The sequence below is a fragment of the Lissotriton helveticus genome, chromosome 6, assembly GCF_964261635.1.
Source record: "Lissotriton helveticus chromosome 6, aLisHel1.1, whole genome shotgun sequence".
Taxonomy (NCBI): domain Eukaryota; kingdom Metazoa; phylum Chordata; class Amphibia; order Caudata; family Salamandridae; genus Lissotriton; species Lissotriton helveticus.
The window spans coordinates 1643797910-1643815612 of NC_136067.1; the positions used below are offsets into that span (position 1 = coordinate 1643797910).

General features: G+C 41.4%; 1 protein-coding gene across 4 annotated transcripts in view; it reads right to left on the minus strand.

Moving 5' to 3' along the window:
* The window catches only part of CCDC88A (coiled-coil and HOOK domain protein 88A), an 822041-nt gene that overhangs the window by 61192 nt on the left and 743146 nt on the right, over positions 1-17703 (minus strand). For 2 of the 4 annotated variants that reach the window (XM_078649494.1, XM_078649493.1), the window contains exons 26-29: positions 15011-15094; positions 13867-14067; positions 13485-13556; positions 965-1045 (exon numbers count right to left, since the gene is read on the minus strand). In XM_078649494.1, coding sequence (XP_078505620.1) covers positions 965-1045; positions 13485-13556; positions 13867-14067; positions 15011-15094 — 438 coding nt within the window. The remainder of the gene's footprint in view (positions 1-964; positions 1046-13484; positions 13557-13866; positions 14068-15010; positions 15095-17703) is intronic. The other 2 variants (XM_078649496.1, XM_078649495.1) reach the window with 1 other exon arrangement.

A 17703-nucleotide genomic window follows, 5' to 3' on the forward strand; every position in this document is an offset into this window, starting at 1 on the left:
AGCACCCTTGGACTTTACCTTTTCAAAAACAGGAATTGTCTAAATAGGTCACTGTTGAGAGAGGATAGCATTTGACAGGGGTTGGGGATTTACCTGTTGCATCTGTCTGCTTCAACCATATAAATTATTATCAAATTCTGGATGAAACCGAAACAATCTCCCTGTGACAGAATTCAAGAACTAAGCAAATATTAATCTGTTAATTTACTAATGCTATGGTATGGAACCACGAAAAGGGTATGAAGTCTTCTTTTGCAACAAAGAAAATCAGGCAGTGCTTTACTTTGGCACTTATATTGCTAATTTTCACTAATACTTTAGAAAACGTTTTGCAATCAAAATACAGAAATACTCCCATAGTGTGCTAAATGCACATCCCTCATTACCATATGCCAAAGACAGTAAGCTTTTGCCCTACACTGCAGGAGCATCCAAGCCAGGGGAAGACTCGAAAAATGGACAGTTAAATAGGGGAGAGGAACTAAATTGCTGGTTTTGTTAGGTCACAAGAGAACCCTGTATTAAAAAAGGGCAATATGTGGGAAATTGAATCCAAAAAAGTCACTCATATTGTGCAACAGTGATCAACTAGGACCCTACTTATGGATTTAATATGGCTTGGATGAATGATAAAAACATCTTTACTGAATGCATGATTAGGATTTTGGCAACCACAACTTGGCTTATTGAGAGTCCTGGCAAAGCTTTTGAAAAATGAGGTTTGCCTTTCTTGCTGTTCTTTATTATTACCAAAATTCTATTGTTTTGAAATGTTCCGATAAACAAAGGATCATTATTTCAAAATATGAGCAGCCTAAGAGAGTCTGAAGATTTGAAAATTCAGGCTATCTGATTGTTTAGAACAGCTGCGCTCTGGGAAGCACTATAATTGGTGAGGCTTTAGAGCTCAAACAACAGGTCAATGATTTTTTATTGAAACAGAGAAAATACAACTGGGGCATACCTTTGTCTTCATGCAATGAAGCATTATTATTGCTGTTGCTTGTGGATGTTCTGCCACTATCAAGACTGGTTGGTCGGGAAACTGCAAAAGCAAAGACAAAGAAGAAGCATAATATATTAAACTTTAGCAAAAAAAATATCCCTTGCAAAACAGCTTGTTTTAAGTTCTGGAGCGTGGAAAGGACACCACCATTTTTGTGTCACACAAGAGCGTCTTCACTCACATGCATACAGTTGATACAATTTCCTTACCCATTCAGCCACCAAGTGACCAATTGGAAATCCTCGCCTACATTAAACCCTCTGGACTATGACTGTGATCATTCTATCCATGACATCGTGGCACAATACACGTACACTGTTGATTCCAGCCTGATAGCCCATTATGCTATCCTACTCCTTGAAAATAAAATTATTAACCTATTTAAGCTTTGCTATCTTGACCAACCTATTAAAATAATTAATTTGCAAATCATTTCCTGTTACTACTTTGATATACTTTCTCTTGGCACCAACCCTTTTTTTTCATATTGGAATGTTCAATTTTAGCCCACTGTCAGAACCACTGCATAGCCTATTCATCTGACAACTTAGTTGGCCAACTATACCTTGCAGGTTGCCACTGCCTGCTGTCAAAGTGAAAAATCTTCTTCATGCCTTTTTTTACTATCATATATTTTCTCACATTTGCAGCACGAGCAGCCTTGGCCCTGTTCTTAACGTCCATCCTGTAAGAGCAGGGATGAACAGTAAAGAAGATTGGGAACGAATAGTGTAAACAGCAACCCCCTCAAACCTATTAGGCATTATTGTCACGCAGTGACATTAACAGGATATTGGATCTGTGTAAGTACACGTCCGGGGGCCATATAGGCAAATATATATATATATATATACACCACACCTCTCTGTGTGTATGATTCCCTCCTGAGGCGGAAGCCGGGAGGTTGCTGTGTCACTCTGCTTAGAATATAATTATTTTACTCTGTTACCACCGCTTGACTCACTAAGCTCTGAAATCGACTTTTAAAAATTGTATGTTCTGATTTGCTTGAATAACTAAGCTTATCTTTTAATCTGTTTGTACACGATCGGCTTGACTCACTAAGCCTTCAACCCCTCGGTAACCAGGAACTGCACATTGCACTTTGCTCTCCTCCCGCCCCGCTTGAACCACTTAGCGCGGTCTCAGCACCTCCCCACCCCGTATCTTTACACTCACCGGGTCAGTCCCAGCCGACTTAGACGCTGAGGGCATTTCAACATCCCCGGGTGAACTCAAAATCCGCAGCGGCCATCTTAGGTGGGGGAAGCGTCAGACGCTTTCTAGTGGCCAGCATAAAAAGGGACGGGCATGCCTCCGCGCAGCGGACGCGATCAGCGGTCGCGCCGGAAGCGCGCCGGAGTCGTGCCAGAGTCCTGCCCGTCCGCGACCAGGACGCGGCAGAGACAAACTCTGTCCATTTCTGCCTTCCTTCTATCATCTCGTACGGTAGAGAAACACTTCTTAATCTCGATTCAAAAAATTGTTCTTTTACGCACATTCCCTCTCCTGACCTCTCGTCACCACCCTACAAATCCTGTAGCACATGCAGCGGTGACAACAACTCTAGGACTCAATGTCCCCTCTTACAGGCGCCCACCCGTCTCCCCCCTGCTCTTAAAAATATTACCATCAAAGCAGGCCTGATCAACTGCCGCTCACTAGCGAAACACTCGCGAGACATTGCTCAGAAACTGGAGGACAATAAGTGGGATCTCCTTTTTCTCACTGAAACCTGGTTAGGGGATGAAACCAACCCTGCACTATGCCTAGCCATTCCACCAGAATACAAAATCCTGTGCGCCAATAGACAGAACTCCCATCCTGGTGGAGGAGTAGCCATAATTTACAGATCACTATGGTCCATCTCCTCCTTTACCTATCCCCAAATAGAATGCATTGAAGCACTACCTTTTTGTATTAAACTGGCAGCTAACCTTACATGCTCAGGCTTATTAGTATACCGTCCCCCCAAAACCAAAATTGCCCATCTCCCGATTCTCCTTGACTATGTCCTGCAGGCAACCTCCCACTATGCAAACTTCACTTTGATTGGGGACTTCAATCTCCACGTAGACAATACCAATGACCCCACCATTCTTAACTTTCTTTCCACCTTATCGGATGGTGGGCTAAACCAACTCATTTCCGGCCCGACCCATAAGGCCGGACACACTTTGGACCTTATCTGTACTAATTTAATCAATATTTTCATAAGTGAACCTATCCCCGTGATCTGGTCTGATCACTTTTTTATCCCTTTTTCCATTTCCTTCCACTACCAAGACCGATCTAGACCTCCGACCAAATCAGTAAGCCGCAACTGGAGCAAGATCTCCCCAGACAGCTTAGCCGCTCATCTCCCCTCCGCTGCCCCTAAGGACGCCACAGATTTGGACACCAGACTGTCCAGTTTTAACTGTTGGATTTCCTCCGCTATCGACCAACTTGCCCCAATCAGGCCTATTAAATCCTTCCGAGCCACCCCTTCCGCACCCTGGTACTCAGACGAACTCCGCAATTGCAAAACGGCCTGTAAACAGTTGGAGAGACGTTGGAGACAATCCTACTCCCCGGACAGCAAACTTAAATACAAATCTGCCCTTAAAGACTACAGTAAGAGGATCATCGACCATAAAAGAATCCATCTAGAAGAGAAAATCATCGGGCACAGGGCTCGTCAAGAGAAATTCTTAATACCGTCAGAACCTTCACTGACCCACTGGCCCTCAAACGACAACCCCCGGTGTCACAGACCCTCTGTGACCGCCTCTCTGACTATTTCGAAGACAAAATTGCCACTATATATGATTCTTTCCCTAGCAATAACAGCTCAGGCAATAACGAAATATGCACAGCCAGCCCCGACTCTGCCCCTGTTTTCACTAACTTTGATGTGATTACCCTAGATCGCTCTCAAGCAGAATTATTAAAATGCAGATCTGGCTCTCCCACTGACCCCTGGCCGGCTAAACAGTACAAATCCCTGGCGCCCTTACTCAACCCCATTCTAAACGGTATATGGAATGACTCCTTGCAGACAGGCATCTACCCTGACTCTTGGAAGCACGCCAGACTTGTCCCCATCCTAAAAAAAGCCAATGCAGACCCTAACGAACCAGCTAATTACAGGCCTATCTCTTTACTTCCCGCACCTGCCAAAGTTCTCGAAAAACTAGTGCAACAGCAGCTGGCTAGCTTTTTGGAGGCCCATGGCGCTTTCCACAACTCACAACATGGGTTTAGACCTGGATATAGTACCGAGTCCGCACTAATTGAGATGGCCGATGCCATACGATGGAAAATGGACGAGGGATCAAGGGCGGTGTTGGTGCTGCTCGACTTGTCGGCAGCATTCGACACCGTCTCCCACCCCGTCCTTCTCGATCGTCTCCAGGCAAAAGGCATTCAAGGCAAGGCCTTGGAATGGTTTGCTTCTTTCCTGTCCAATCGGACACAGGCAGTGTTCACTCCCCCATTTACCTCGGACAGCCGTCCGCTTAGGTGGGGAGTCCCCCAAGGCTCTTCACTAAGCCCCCTCCTGTTCAACGTTTATTTCTCCCCCCTGGCCGAGATTATTGCTCAATCAGGAATCAAGGCTACCTCATACGCTGACGACATTGAGCTGTTGTTTTCTTACGACACTCCCTCACAAACTACCTTTGATCCTTTAAAAAACTGCCTCCGCCATATCGCACGTTGGATGGATAACAACTCCCTCCGGCTTAACGCCGGTAAAACCGAGGTCCTTTTTTTCACCAGCCTGCGCCACTGGACTCCAACCTGCGGTGGCCCCTTGACCTGAGTATGCCCCCCCTTCCAAAGGAATCAGTAAAAAATCTAGGGGTAATTTGGGATTCCAACCTCTCATTTCATAAACAAGTTCAGACGGTATCCGCTGCGTGCTTTTCCAAAATCAGGATGGTGAAAAAGTTAATCAATTTTCTCCCTAGCCACACAAGGAAAACAATTGTTCAGGCATTGATCACCTCCCATTTGGACTATGCCAACGGTTTGTACATAGGATTATCCTCGGGTCTCCACCATCGCCTTCAGACAGTCCAGAATGCTGCGGTACGTTTGGTCTGTGGCATTTCTCTCCGTGAACATATCACACCACACCGGCGAAATCTACACTGGCTACCAATTCACAAAAGGGCAGAATTCAAAGCGCTAACTCTGGCCCACGGGGCAGTAAAGGGAAAGGGCTCTGCCTACCTCTCCTCCTGCCTCCGTCCCTACAGCAACACCAGACTTCTCCGATCCAGCTCAAAACATCTTCTTACCACCCCCAGATTCAAAAAAGTTCGCTCTGGGGGCAAAACCTTCCAAGTGTGTGCCTCTTCCCACTGGAACAAGCTTCCCATTTCCATCCGGACGATACAGGAAGAACTCCCCTTCCGAAGAGCGCTAAAAACCTTCCTCTTCTGCTAGTTCCACCTGAGTCAGACTTAGTTTCAGTATACACAGGAGCGCCGGGACACCCCGTTGGGGTAGCTGCGCGCTATATAAAACACACTAAATAAATAAATATATATATATATATATATATATATATATATCCTTCAAAAGCCGTTCTGCATTAAGGACGCACTCTCACAGAAAGGCTTTTGAAGCATATATATATATATATATATATATATATACACACCTTCTGGCTTATTCTCTGGCTCCCCTATCGATTGATCTACACTGGGAGGGTTGAGCCATAAACCACTGCATAGACAAGAATTTATAAAGGGGCTGTAGACGTATTCTGCACTGATGTCAGGAAAATAGGCATTACTGCCATATAGTGATATTTAACACCACATTGTAGTATTGTGACGACACATAGACTGGACGGTAAAGATGGCATGACCTGAGACCATCCTTTTTGTTTCCCATTCTGAATGATTGACACCATCAGGAGAAAATCAATGTATTAGATAATAATTTTAAAACAAGTAGTGGAGGATATCATCCTAATCCTAAATGGATAACAGACAACATGACCCTGAGACCAGTAATCTGGTCCTGTAAACTAAAATCAATAGAGTTTGAACATCGGGGTTTCTAAAGTTAGTCTTTATTAGCAAGTACAAATGCCGAATGATACCGCAATTATAGTCGATACCCGGCGAGTGCGACTCATCTTTGTATAAATCCCGATGATAAAACTTTTGCGGAATAGAAGCTGCCCTCCTATTGTAATATCTGTTAGTAATATGAATAAAACTTATATCCTAAAAAACATACACTATACGATACAGAATGGGGCGAGGACAATAAAGTTCTGTGTTTAAAAAAAACGCTAAACAGTAAAATCAATCTACCACCTATCGGTACCCAGACCATAGGGCGTCACAGGACCCGAGTGATTATATCCAATAGGCTCCGGCCTTCTATTTAAGAGTGGGCTCAGATAGTCAATCACATTTCACGATTTAAATTATCGAGGTGTGACGTCAGACGCCATCACGAAGACAGACGGAGCAGGGAGGCCGAATTAATTCATCTCGGTAAGACTATACAGCGATATTTAGTATACGCCGTAACAGCATTTCTGTGCGAATTAGATTAATGTCTCCTCGCGTAATTAAGCTAAACAGGGGACACCTCTGGCAATATTATGAAACATTATAACCATGAGGAATTGAAATAAGCCGGATTTGCGAGGGTATGAGGACAATGTCTCCTTGCGCAAGTAAGCTAAACAGGGGAAATCTCTGGCGATATTATATAATCACTAAAAGCCATGAGGAATTGAAATAGGACATAATGCAGCGGGACTATCTTCCGGTAGGTGCATAGGTGGTCGGAATGTAGAGAGATGTGCAATACACTAGATTTCTTGTTAAACAATAGCAGAATGAGAATAGATAAAGGCAAAACTGATAACTTATTTAAAATCAGATACATATCAATAGGAATAATATCTCTTGGGTGGTGAAATCGCCACAAGAGAGATTTTTCATCCATCTTTAAATTGGTCTCCCCCCAGATTGTTCTAATTGAAAAAGGACGCATTGAGGCGGTAATCTTTATGCGGGGGCTTGCATCCATGTTAGCAGGACTGTGACTGCGATAAAGGATTATTATAATTTTCGACCTTCCCTACATACAACGTAGGTGAGTGGTGTATAAGAGGTTTTAAACAAAAGGAAGGATAACATGACACAAATCTGCTACATAAGAGCTATATTTATTGTTACTTGTAGCTCCAAGGCTGAACATTTGAATTCAATAACGGTGGCTCCGCTGAACCTGTCGTGCAGTCCCCTCTACCAAAAACAAAGGTAAATAGGTTTTGAGTGATGAAAATGAGAGTGCATATAGAGAATACACCATTATAAATATTACACCAGTATTTTGTGCTTAGGCAACTTGAATATTTAGAGTGCTGAACAGGACCCACATATCTACAATTGGGCCGGTGGTGGTGAAACATACCAACCAGAGAAATAATAAATCTTCATAATTGCTTAACTAAAGGTATGGAACTAGCACACTTTCCCTCCCTTGTTAGTCGGTGCGGGGAATACGTCCATAGGTAACAGATGTCTGGTACATAGAACCTGACTAGTACCCTATGTATATAGCTATAGCAATGATATGAAAAAGAAAAAAACAAGAAATAAGAGTGTAAAAAGAACTTTTTATAATGTTTAAGTTAACTTCTATGTCGGTGCTAAGACAAAATGTAATGTATAGATTAGGAGGATGTGCTAATGTTGTATTTTGTATTTTGTGCATATTATATCTACCTATGCCATCAGAACATCTGTAAAAACAATGACTGTCACTGTATGGGAATAGTAATTATGTGTTTTCATTAATTTAGAAACTGTCCTGAAGAAAGTGTTTTTAACTTCGACAAAAACGAAACGCTGCGTCGACAACTGCTTCTTTTTAAGCTCATTTTCCAGTACTATGATTCTGGTTTTTAATTACACTGTGATTTTATTATGTTTGTATTGTTTTTCACATAAATTGCTCATGAATAACATTGTACTGAATAAATATGTATGAAATTTTCCTACAATAACTTGTGACAGTCTTGTTGTTGGTGTCTTAATAATTTGTTTTTAATAATTTGTTGAAATATATACTGATTGTATTTAAATGATGGCCTTATGATTAGTTCAAATTGAGCTTCTCTCACATGATATTGTGTACTTGTTAGTCATACTTATAGGTTTTGTGATGTATTATGGTCTATGACCAGCCGGGAAACTGTTTAACTTCTTGACCATTTTTTATCAACTTACGAGAAAGATTTGAGTTTGTATGTGAGAGACACTAAGGATTGTTTACAAAAAGTGCAAAACATACATTGAGGAGAGGAGCATTGGTTGGTATGTCTAGACGCTGAAAGTTTATACATTAGCACATGGCACAATGATGGTTTGAGAGCGTGTAAATACTATTTGCAATCCAGTTGCATACACCTGTTGGAGCACACCCATATGTTGCTTCAGATGATAGAAATGTGCCTGACTGAAAATGTGTTTATTTTCAACAATGTATTGTACAAACAGACACAGGGGACATCCATGGGCACCTGCTTCGCTCCAAGCTACGCCAATTTGTTGGGCTGGTGGGAGAAGCAGGTGCTCTGGAGTGAAGCCTTTGAAAAATGGACAGAGAGTGAGTCTGTGGCTAAGCTACATATATGGTGTATTTTATTGTGTGGGAGGGAACTGAGAAAGACCAGAAAGCCTTTGTGTTTGAATTGAACAACAACCAGATACATTTGAAATTTACAATGCAACACAGTCAAAGGAGTGTTGATATTCTAGATATAAGGCTGACTGTAGAAGATGGAAAGTTGGAAACAGATCTATTTAGAAAGGAGACAGCATGGAACCCAATTTTGCATGTGATGTGGCAAGTTGCCATCCTATCTAAGATGGAGTTTACCTTATAGTGAGTTCTTGAGAGCCAAGAGAAACTGTAGCTCAATTGAGAACTACGAACAGAATAAAAAAGAAATGATAGGGAGATTCCACACTAGAAAGTACTCTTGCAAAATGCTACAGATAGGAGCAACCAATCTGTAAAAAAGAAACATGGGGAGAACAAATGAGCCCCATAAGACTGATAACAAAGTTTAACACTCAATCAAGAGAGTTCAAGGGGATCATTATGAAAAGATGGGACATCCTAACACATGATCTGGTCCTAAAAACTAAATTGGGACCATCTGCATCCATCACATATAGAAAAAGCTTATCCCTTAAGGATATGCTAGTTAAAAGCCATTTAGGACAACGTAAGACCAATGGGCTAGAGAGAGAGGGAGGTTTCCACAAATGTGGCAAGTGCAAGGCGTGTAGTCACAGTGGAAAACTGAGAGAAGTCACATTGTTAAGAACTAAGACAGTGGAAAATCACCAAAAACATCCACTATTGCACAAACTTTGTTGTCTGTATGTCTAGGCAAAAAGTGGTACATTGGATCTACAACTTTCACTGTAAAGAAAGGAAATCCTGGAACACCGGAGGGTGATAACGAACAGGGATTTTAGCTATAGCACAGCTAGACACTTTCACGAGGCACACAATGGAGATTGGACACAGGCAAAGTTATTTGGCCTGGTTATGATCCCCAAGAATCTGAGAAGGGGGAACCTTACCCATGCATTATGTAGTTTAGAATCAAAGCTCGTCTTACAGGCAGGTAGTGTTTTTCCATAGGTATGAATAATGACGAAGAGTTGTGTGTACATTTATAATTGCTGAAATCCTTCCAGACCCCACTCCAATAGAGAAGTTTCCGGGATTTTAACCACCCTTTTCCTATTAGTTTCTACACACTTGTAATTTAGAGATGTTTCTTGCATGTGCACCATCTTTTGTTTCTTCGACGGATCCTAGTTATGTAACTAATTAATAAGTATTGTGCTTCTTTTGGCAGAATATCCAGACACGAGACAGATATGGATGGAAGAGTAGCCACTGTCTTAGAAGTTAAGACCACAGGGTGCAAGGTTTCTTCTTATCAATATTGCCACATTCAGGTGAATTACAAACCTATCAAATGTAGTCATGCCGGGTGGTAACATTAACACACATCAATGAGCTATAGATGAACAACTAAAGCACATGTATAAGTCAAGTGCATACAAAAGCTGGTTGGAGTTCGTTATGTACTTAGATATTTATGGTACTTTAGCGTAATCTTCAATAATCACTAGGATAAGAACATAGATTATGTTATATGGAGCTGACATTCATAAGAAGGATGATTGTAAGGGTACCATACCCTAAATGGACAAAAGGAGTTGTATTGACAATGCTGCACAGAATGTATGAATTATGTTATAGAAACTGATGTACGATCTTGATCAGGACACTAACGTTTATCCTTATTGAATTGTTTATCCGTATTGAATGGAGAAACCAATGCTTGATAAAGTTGCACCGAATTGACTAGAGGGAGGAGACAATCAGAGGAACGAACACAAATGAGGGTACTTACCAAGACCGTGGAGCTCCTCCGGTTGTTCCAGCGAACATGTAAATTCCATCTAAAATCTATTTACTTGTCACAAATGTGCTAACACGATTTCTTTAATTTATTGTACATTGATGTTTGACACTGTACTTTTTATTTTTACGTTTTCATTTAATGTAAATAATGGTTTATGACTATGCAGTAATAGTCTGTTGTTTATGACTATAATAGTGACTGTCATAAATGAAGTGGTAATGTTTAAACTTGTATGAGCATTGGTTTCACCCCATTAGTACCAGTTAAACACCCAAATATAGCAATAAGTTAAAGCATCAGAAAGGTGAATCTTTGTCCACTCATTTTTTTTTAACCTACAGATTATGCCACAGGTGCTGAGTTACATGGACTATGCTGTAAATCCATAACATGATTTCTTTAATTTATTGTACATTGATGTTTGACACTGTACTTTTTATTTTTACGATTTCATTTAATGTAAATAATGGTTTATGACTATGCAGTAATAGTCTGTTTATGACTATAGCGAGTGTCATAAATGAAGTGGTAATGTTTAAACTTGTATTAGCATTGGTTTCACCCCATAAGTACTAGTTAAACACCCAAATATAGCAATAAGCTAAAGCATCAGAAAGGTGAATCTTTGTCCACTCATTTTTTTTTAAAACCTACAGAGTATGCCACAGGTGCTGAGTTACATGGACTATGCTGCAAATCCATAATTATGCAGAAAACACAGCTGCTGTAAAATTGCATAATCTCAGCGACCCTAACCTAAGCAGAGGAAATGGATTGCTCCTAGTTTTACTGTTTAGAATGCATGCCATCTGATAGGCCATTCAAGTGCAGCGCAGCTCAAATTGAAACAGGCAAGTGACAGCTTAATGGATCTTTGGTAGATGAGGTCCAAATTAACTAACCAGTGGCTTTGCCCCCTAGATGCATACTGCAGGTCTAGTATTGGTTAAAAAGCTGTCCTGAGACATCAGACACAATTGCACTTACACCCCACCACTTTCAAGGTTTACCAGGCCCCACTGCCTTTACCATCTCTCCAGCAACGTGAATAATGCCCTAGTTGACGATGCTCAACAGTTATCAAAATTGGCATGAAGACTAGTTTGAGTACAGACTTTAAACCAGTCAAGATTGAAGACTGAACAATGAGACCACAGTTAGCATTGATGCCAAAACTGCTGGTGTGTGCCGTTTAATGCTAAAGGTGTCAGTAAAGCCTTTAAGGAGTCTCAAATGGATAGACGGTGAAAATCTCTGATGTAGCCATTTTGCAAGCATTTATTTGGTCTGAAAAACAAGAGACATTGGGTAGCTTGCCTGAGAAATGGAAAGCAGCTTTGTGACCAGTTTTTATGAGCAGACTAAAGATTATTTTCCTCTTCTTGCCATGGAATGGGGAGCCTTGTTTTTAAACAAAATGTATGTCTATACTCAGCTGAGACTTAGATTTTACAGGAGGTCAAGCCCTAGAACTACTATTTCAACTTCTTTGAGGACAAGAGGAGCTTGTCCTCTCTGTCCCCCTCAATACCTAAGGATGCACATCAATGAAAATAGGTCATGTTCATTGTCACACCTCAGATGCAAGTCAGCATTACTGGCATATGTTGCCTAAAGGTCTTCTCTCGTCATGCAACATGCCAATTTCTTTTTTAATTTGTGGCCAAAGAGGACAAAATGTTGAATGAAAAACATTTAGAAACGCAATGCTTTCAGACCATGCTTTCTGAAGGTGTGCAAGTAAGGCTACGGTGGTCGACACATAATTTTTAGAGGAGCTATTGACTTTGAGCAATGTCACCTTTAGAAGATGGTACATTGTTTCGATGTGCAGAAGTGTGGCATTCTAGTGATCAATTGAGGTATATATAAATTCACTGGAAAAAACAAAGGTTAAAGTAACGTTGTAGTTACGTGAAATGATCTGTTTAAACTCTAATAACGAAAGAAATTCAAGTAACTATAACTTGTGCCCTAAGAAAAATATAACTCGCCTGGCCCTGCAAGCAACCCCCTGCTGTGCAAGGTGTTTGGTCGTGTGTGGTGGGGGTTGGCAACAGGGCCTGCTGCCAATCCCCCGCATGCACTGCTCAAGTTCTTCGGTCACACACATTGGTGAGCTCTCCACAAGGCCTGGCCTGCAGCCGGGCTCTGTGGGCAACCCAAAACATACAGCCAATCCTACGCTGCGCATGCCCAAAGGTTGGTCACATGGCATGGCCTTTGCCCAGGCCCTGCGGTTAACCCATCAAAGACAGCCAACCCCATACTGAGCACTGCCAATGCCAAGTGCGGCCCCTCCCCGAACTATTTCCCTGGGGACCCCATCAAACAGGGGCATTCATTAATATTAAGGGGAAGGGAACACTCCCCCCCGGACCGATTTCGGCAATGCAATGGGTAACCCAACCCCTGGGGCCTGACACATTTGTGGGGTAGGGGGGACCGTGGATCCTATCCTCAGACCACTTTTGGCCTCAGGGACCTCTTCCCCCGGGTCCCAGCAACATATTTAAGAGGGAGGAGGGCTGCATGCCCCCACCCCAGGCCGACTTTAGCCCCGGGGACCTCAACCCCTAGGGCCTAGCCACATATGTGAAGAGGAGGGTGGCACGCAACCTTACCCTCCGCAGGATGCTTTTGGCCCCAGGGGCCCCTTCCCCTAGGGCAGAGTGCATCTTTTTTTACAGAGAGGGGGGCACAAGCCCTTCTTCTCAGGCTGCTTTTGCCCCCAGAGACCGCATCCCTCCAGTGCCCGCCAACAAATTTAAGGGGGATGGGAGCACATGGCCCTTCCCCTCCCTGGCCCCAGGTACCCCATCCCCGGGGCCTGGCTGCATATCTGAATAGGGAGGTGGGCACGCGGCCTAAATGTGAATGCTATTGGCAAAAACAAAACCTCATTTAACAAATGATGAGACACATTTTAGGACTAGTTCAATGATACAACTAGCACCTTCTTCAAGATAAGTCCCAAAGAATGGAAACACACTTTTTACTTACTATGAATCCTTGTGCTTGGGCTTGAATTTTCGCTTGCTCCTTGGGGGCTCAGGTCTTCAAATGATGTACCATCTACATATAAATTAAACATTAGAAAATATGACAAGAATAGAATTAATACACTAAAGCTTAGTTTATCTACATATGAAAAAACAGTCTATACTGCACTTCCATATGATATTACGGTACTTTTGTTACAGCTAAAACAGACAGAAGCTACTACTCACACACATAACAGACAAATCATGTTAACCAGTGCTCATGGTTATGGAATGCAGTTTAACTGTGATTGTTGTCGTTTTGGCAGAAACATTAAGACATACACGTTCTACATTGACAAAAACAACTGTGAATCACACTACAGAAAATGCACTGCCTATACCTTTCTTTTTAGGTAACTGCTTGGACCTGAAGCCTGCAGAAGAGATGGCTGCTGAAAAGTTGATAGCTGTAGTAGAGAAGGCCATAGATCCCAATTCGTTTCGCCTTTTCCCAGTGGAAATATCACCAGCACCCTCCAGATTCTCAGAGCTACCTGTCCACTGTCCTGCTTGGACCATGGACTGCACCAGGTCATTCATGGCTGGGATGCAAATGAAAGCAAATGGATCAGAATGGGTCAATGTCTTGTGTGTTCCACTGTATATGAGTAGCACAGAATGAAGCAGACAGCAATGCAAGGACGAAAGCATACGCTGTGATCACAAGGTCCACTGGTGTGGCATGCATTCAGCGAAATGAAAGCAAGCGTTATTAGGCAGCATTTTATATTGTGCTTTTAAAGATGAAGCAAGCTTTCCTTTTTCACTTGTCTATTAAGCATATGTGCCACTGCCATGCTAGCTCTCCAGTAACATATAATGCAAGCTAGAAGCTTGAACATGAAGCCTTTGAAAACAAAATTAAATGCCAGTGTGAGACAGACAAAGAAGCCAATATAAACATCAAAAGCAAGCAGCGGTAAAAGGTCCATGGTCAGTGCAGTTCACTGCAATGATGTTGTATTCTAAACTATTAATTACAAGGATTTAAAGTGAAAGCATTCCTGTTGACCTGTACATATAAATGGTAATAGTTGTGTATGAATCTAAAATTGAGAACATGTAGAGAAACTAATTAAAGAGACCGATCGCCTTTTTTATTTTTGTATGTCTGTATAATAATTTTCATTTGTAGTTTATAACACCCTTCTTTAATAAAATATCGTGGTTTTGTAGACATGTCAATAGTGTTATTGAAGATGTATATACTGGAATTTAAAATGTATATACATATAAAGATGAACAGCAGTTTATAAAATGCAAACCAATGCATACATATAAAGAAAATGTGTAAGTGTGTAGTACAGTTAGCACTGAACGACTATATACCTGAATGCAGGTTATGTGTGGAAAAGCTGCTTAGATTAGCAGGACTTGCACTTGCAAAATAGGAAAAATAGTACAGTCCAGGGAATGGTTAGTGAAAAATTAGTAATGGAAGGCAGTGCAGCTATTTGAAAATAGCTGAACTGTTTCAAATCTTACACATGGAGCGACGGTAGAAGGCCTTCATTTTGTCTTTATCCTTCGGTCTGTTCCTCATAAAGGGTAGTCTTTTCAGTGCAACCACTTTTATGTCATAGCGTGAGGAAAAACGGAAATAGGGAAATGAAAGAAAAAAGGGAGAAGAACAGATGGAAGTTAAACGCTGAAACTAAAGAAATGAAAATGCTAGAATTTAAGGTATGTAGGGTCTAAAAGAGACTACTGCACCGATGCTACTACAGAGCTGTAGTGAAATATGAAGGTGAATTAATGAAATGAGTAAATAAATTAAACCCGTCAAACAACCATATTGTTCCTAAATTTTGGCGGTAGGAAGTTAACAAATAGTTTCTATTAATGCACAACAGAACATGATAAGGCCTTCTAGAACGTCTACAATGAAAACAATGGGAGATGAGTTATAAAATGTAGAAGGTACTTTTAATATTTAAATTTAACGTTGAGATGTTTTTGTTACGATCTGGTAACTCTCTAACCATTCCTTTTGGCCATTTTAGGTAAATATAGTTTCCTAAATAGCCTCTATGTTGCTCCTTCACTCTCCTCACTCTTCCTTTGTATCTTCACCTTTACTTGCTACATTATTCACTTCAAGAAGGCATCAAGCTGCAAAGTTCCAAACAAAAGCTCTGAGTGGCATTCCTTAGCACATCTTATATATTTATTAGCAATTTGCAATTGCACGAACCATACCACAGGCGTGTTAGAAATATTGTCTAACATATTGAGTCCTAAATATCGTTTTCAAAAAGATCATCCCCTTGCGTGTAGTTTTTGTACTATTAACTACAATGAGGCACTATTTTTGTAAACAATATTTTAGACATGGTTTTTATTTCAGAAAATGTTCCGATCACAATATTAAGGTACCATATCACAACCAATTTGTATGAAGCAAATTTACAAAAATATAAATTTACAGTTCACAAGTAACTTAAAGGAGGTTGTGCAATTTGACCTGGTAGATTAGTTTATATAATGGGCAGTGTCACAGGAATGTGATGTATTTCACCTCTTTCTTAGATGAATCATAGACTGGGCTTATACTACTCGTCTGTGGGATGGAGTATCAAATCTTCGCCCAACTCCCAGTGAGGGATTGGGTCATATAAGACAATGACACGGGAGCAAGAGGCTTTGCATCTCTTTCTTACAGGAATAATTTTCCGGATCTCTGATCGGATGGACGTCCAAATCTTCTCGGCAAGCCATGTAAAGGACTAGGTGAGTGTTTGCCATTTTCTCAAGAAACGGGTTTCTAGGAGTATTGATTCTGTGCTTCAGAATGAGCGTTGTGAAGAGCTTTTTGTATAGTATAGCTCAGCTTGAAATGCATCTTGCTTCAATGGGAAGTCATTGAAGCGTGATTAGTGAAGGGTTAATGTGTTCAAACCACATGGCTCTGACATTAGCCTCACTGAAGCATTAAGGCCATCTTTCAACGGTGCACTATGGTTCTTTGGAATAGCTGATTGTCAGGAAATCGAATATATGACGTTACACCGCCAGCAAATACCACGCAGTAGGTTACAACTCAGTCGTTACAACGACCGCGTTGTTACCACGCGTGGCTTTACATCGCAAGTCGTTTCTACGACTTGATCCAGATGGCGCGCTGGACCTTTCGGAATAGTATAAATTACTATTCCTACTCCAGTTAGCGCAACACCAGGGAATGTGTTGGATTTATAATCCAACACATTCCCTGGTGTTGCACGCCACCTAGTGCAAGTCGTAGAAATGACCTGCGATGTAAAGCCACGTGTGGTGGTAACGTGGTCGTTGTAACAACCTCGTTGTTACCTACCTGTGTGGTAACAACAGCGTTGTAAACGCTGTTTCCCAAGGAGAATATATGATGTTACACAGCGAGTAAACACAGGAATAGTATAAATTACTATTCCTACTCCAGTTAGTGCAACACCAGGGAATGTGTTGGACTTAAAATCCAACACATTCCCTGGTGTTGCACGCCACCTAGTGCAAGTCGTAGAAATGACTTGCGATGTAAAGCCACATGTGGTAACAACACGGTCGTTGTAACGACCGCGTTATTACCTACTTGCGTGGTAACAACAGCGTTGTAAACGCTGTTTCCCAAGGAGAATCATATTGTCAAGCCTGGAGAGAACAAGGACTTGGACTGCCACTTAGAAGTCAGTTTTTGGGATGTAGATTTGATACCTTGCAGAAGTCTTAGATGGTAGTGGGAGAGTTACGTTTTTGGCTCAATCAATTTCTAATCTGAATAAAATGGATTTCGATTAAGATATTCGTTTTTGTAGTCTCTGAAAGACTTTCTATCTCTGTTAAGTTTTTGTGTGTACTAAGACGCGGACTGCTTTTTGTTTAGATCTTTTTAGTTTGGGAAGGGGCAGTATCATTTAGAAATCCCAACAAGGACTAGTAATGAATCAGCAGTCCATTTGTTTTTTGGTTTCAGTGAATGGTAATAATGGATATTTCAAACAGCTTTGTTTTCCGGCTGACAAGCAGTTTGACTTTCTTTTAAAATTAAGTCTTCCATACAGTGTTTTGATTCTCATTTGTAGTTATGTAGGGTGCATTTTAGTGAGGAGCTATGAATCCTATTAGAAGGTGGTGGAGATATTGGCAACTTCAATCAAACTGTTGATGCTGCCCCCTTTTCTGGTGTGGTGAACTTTTTGCAT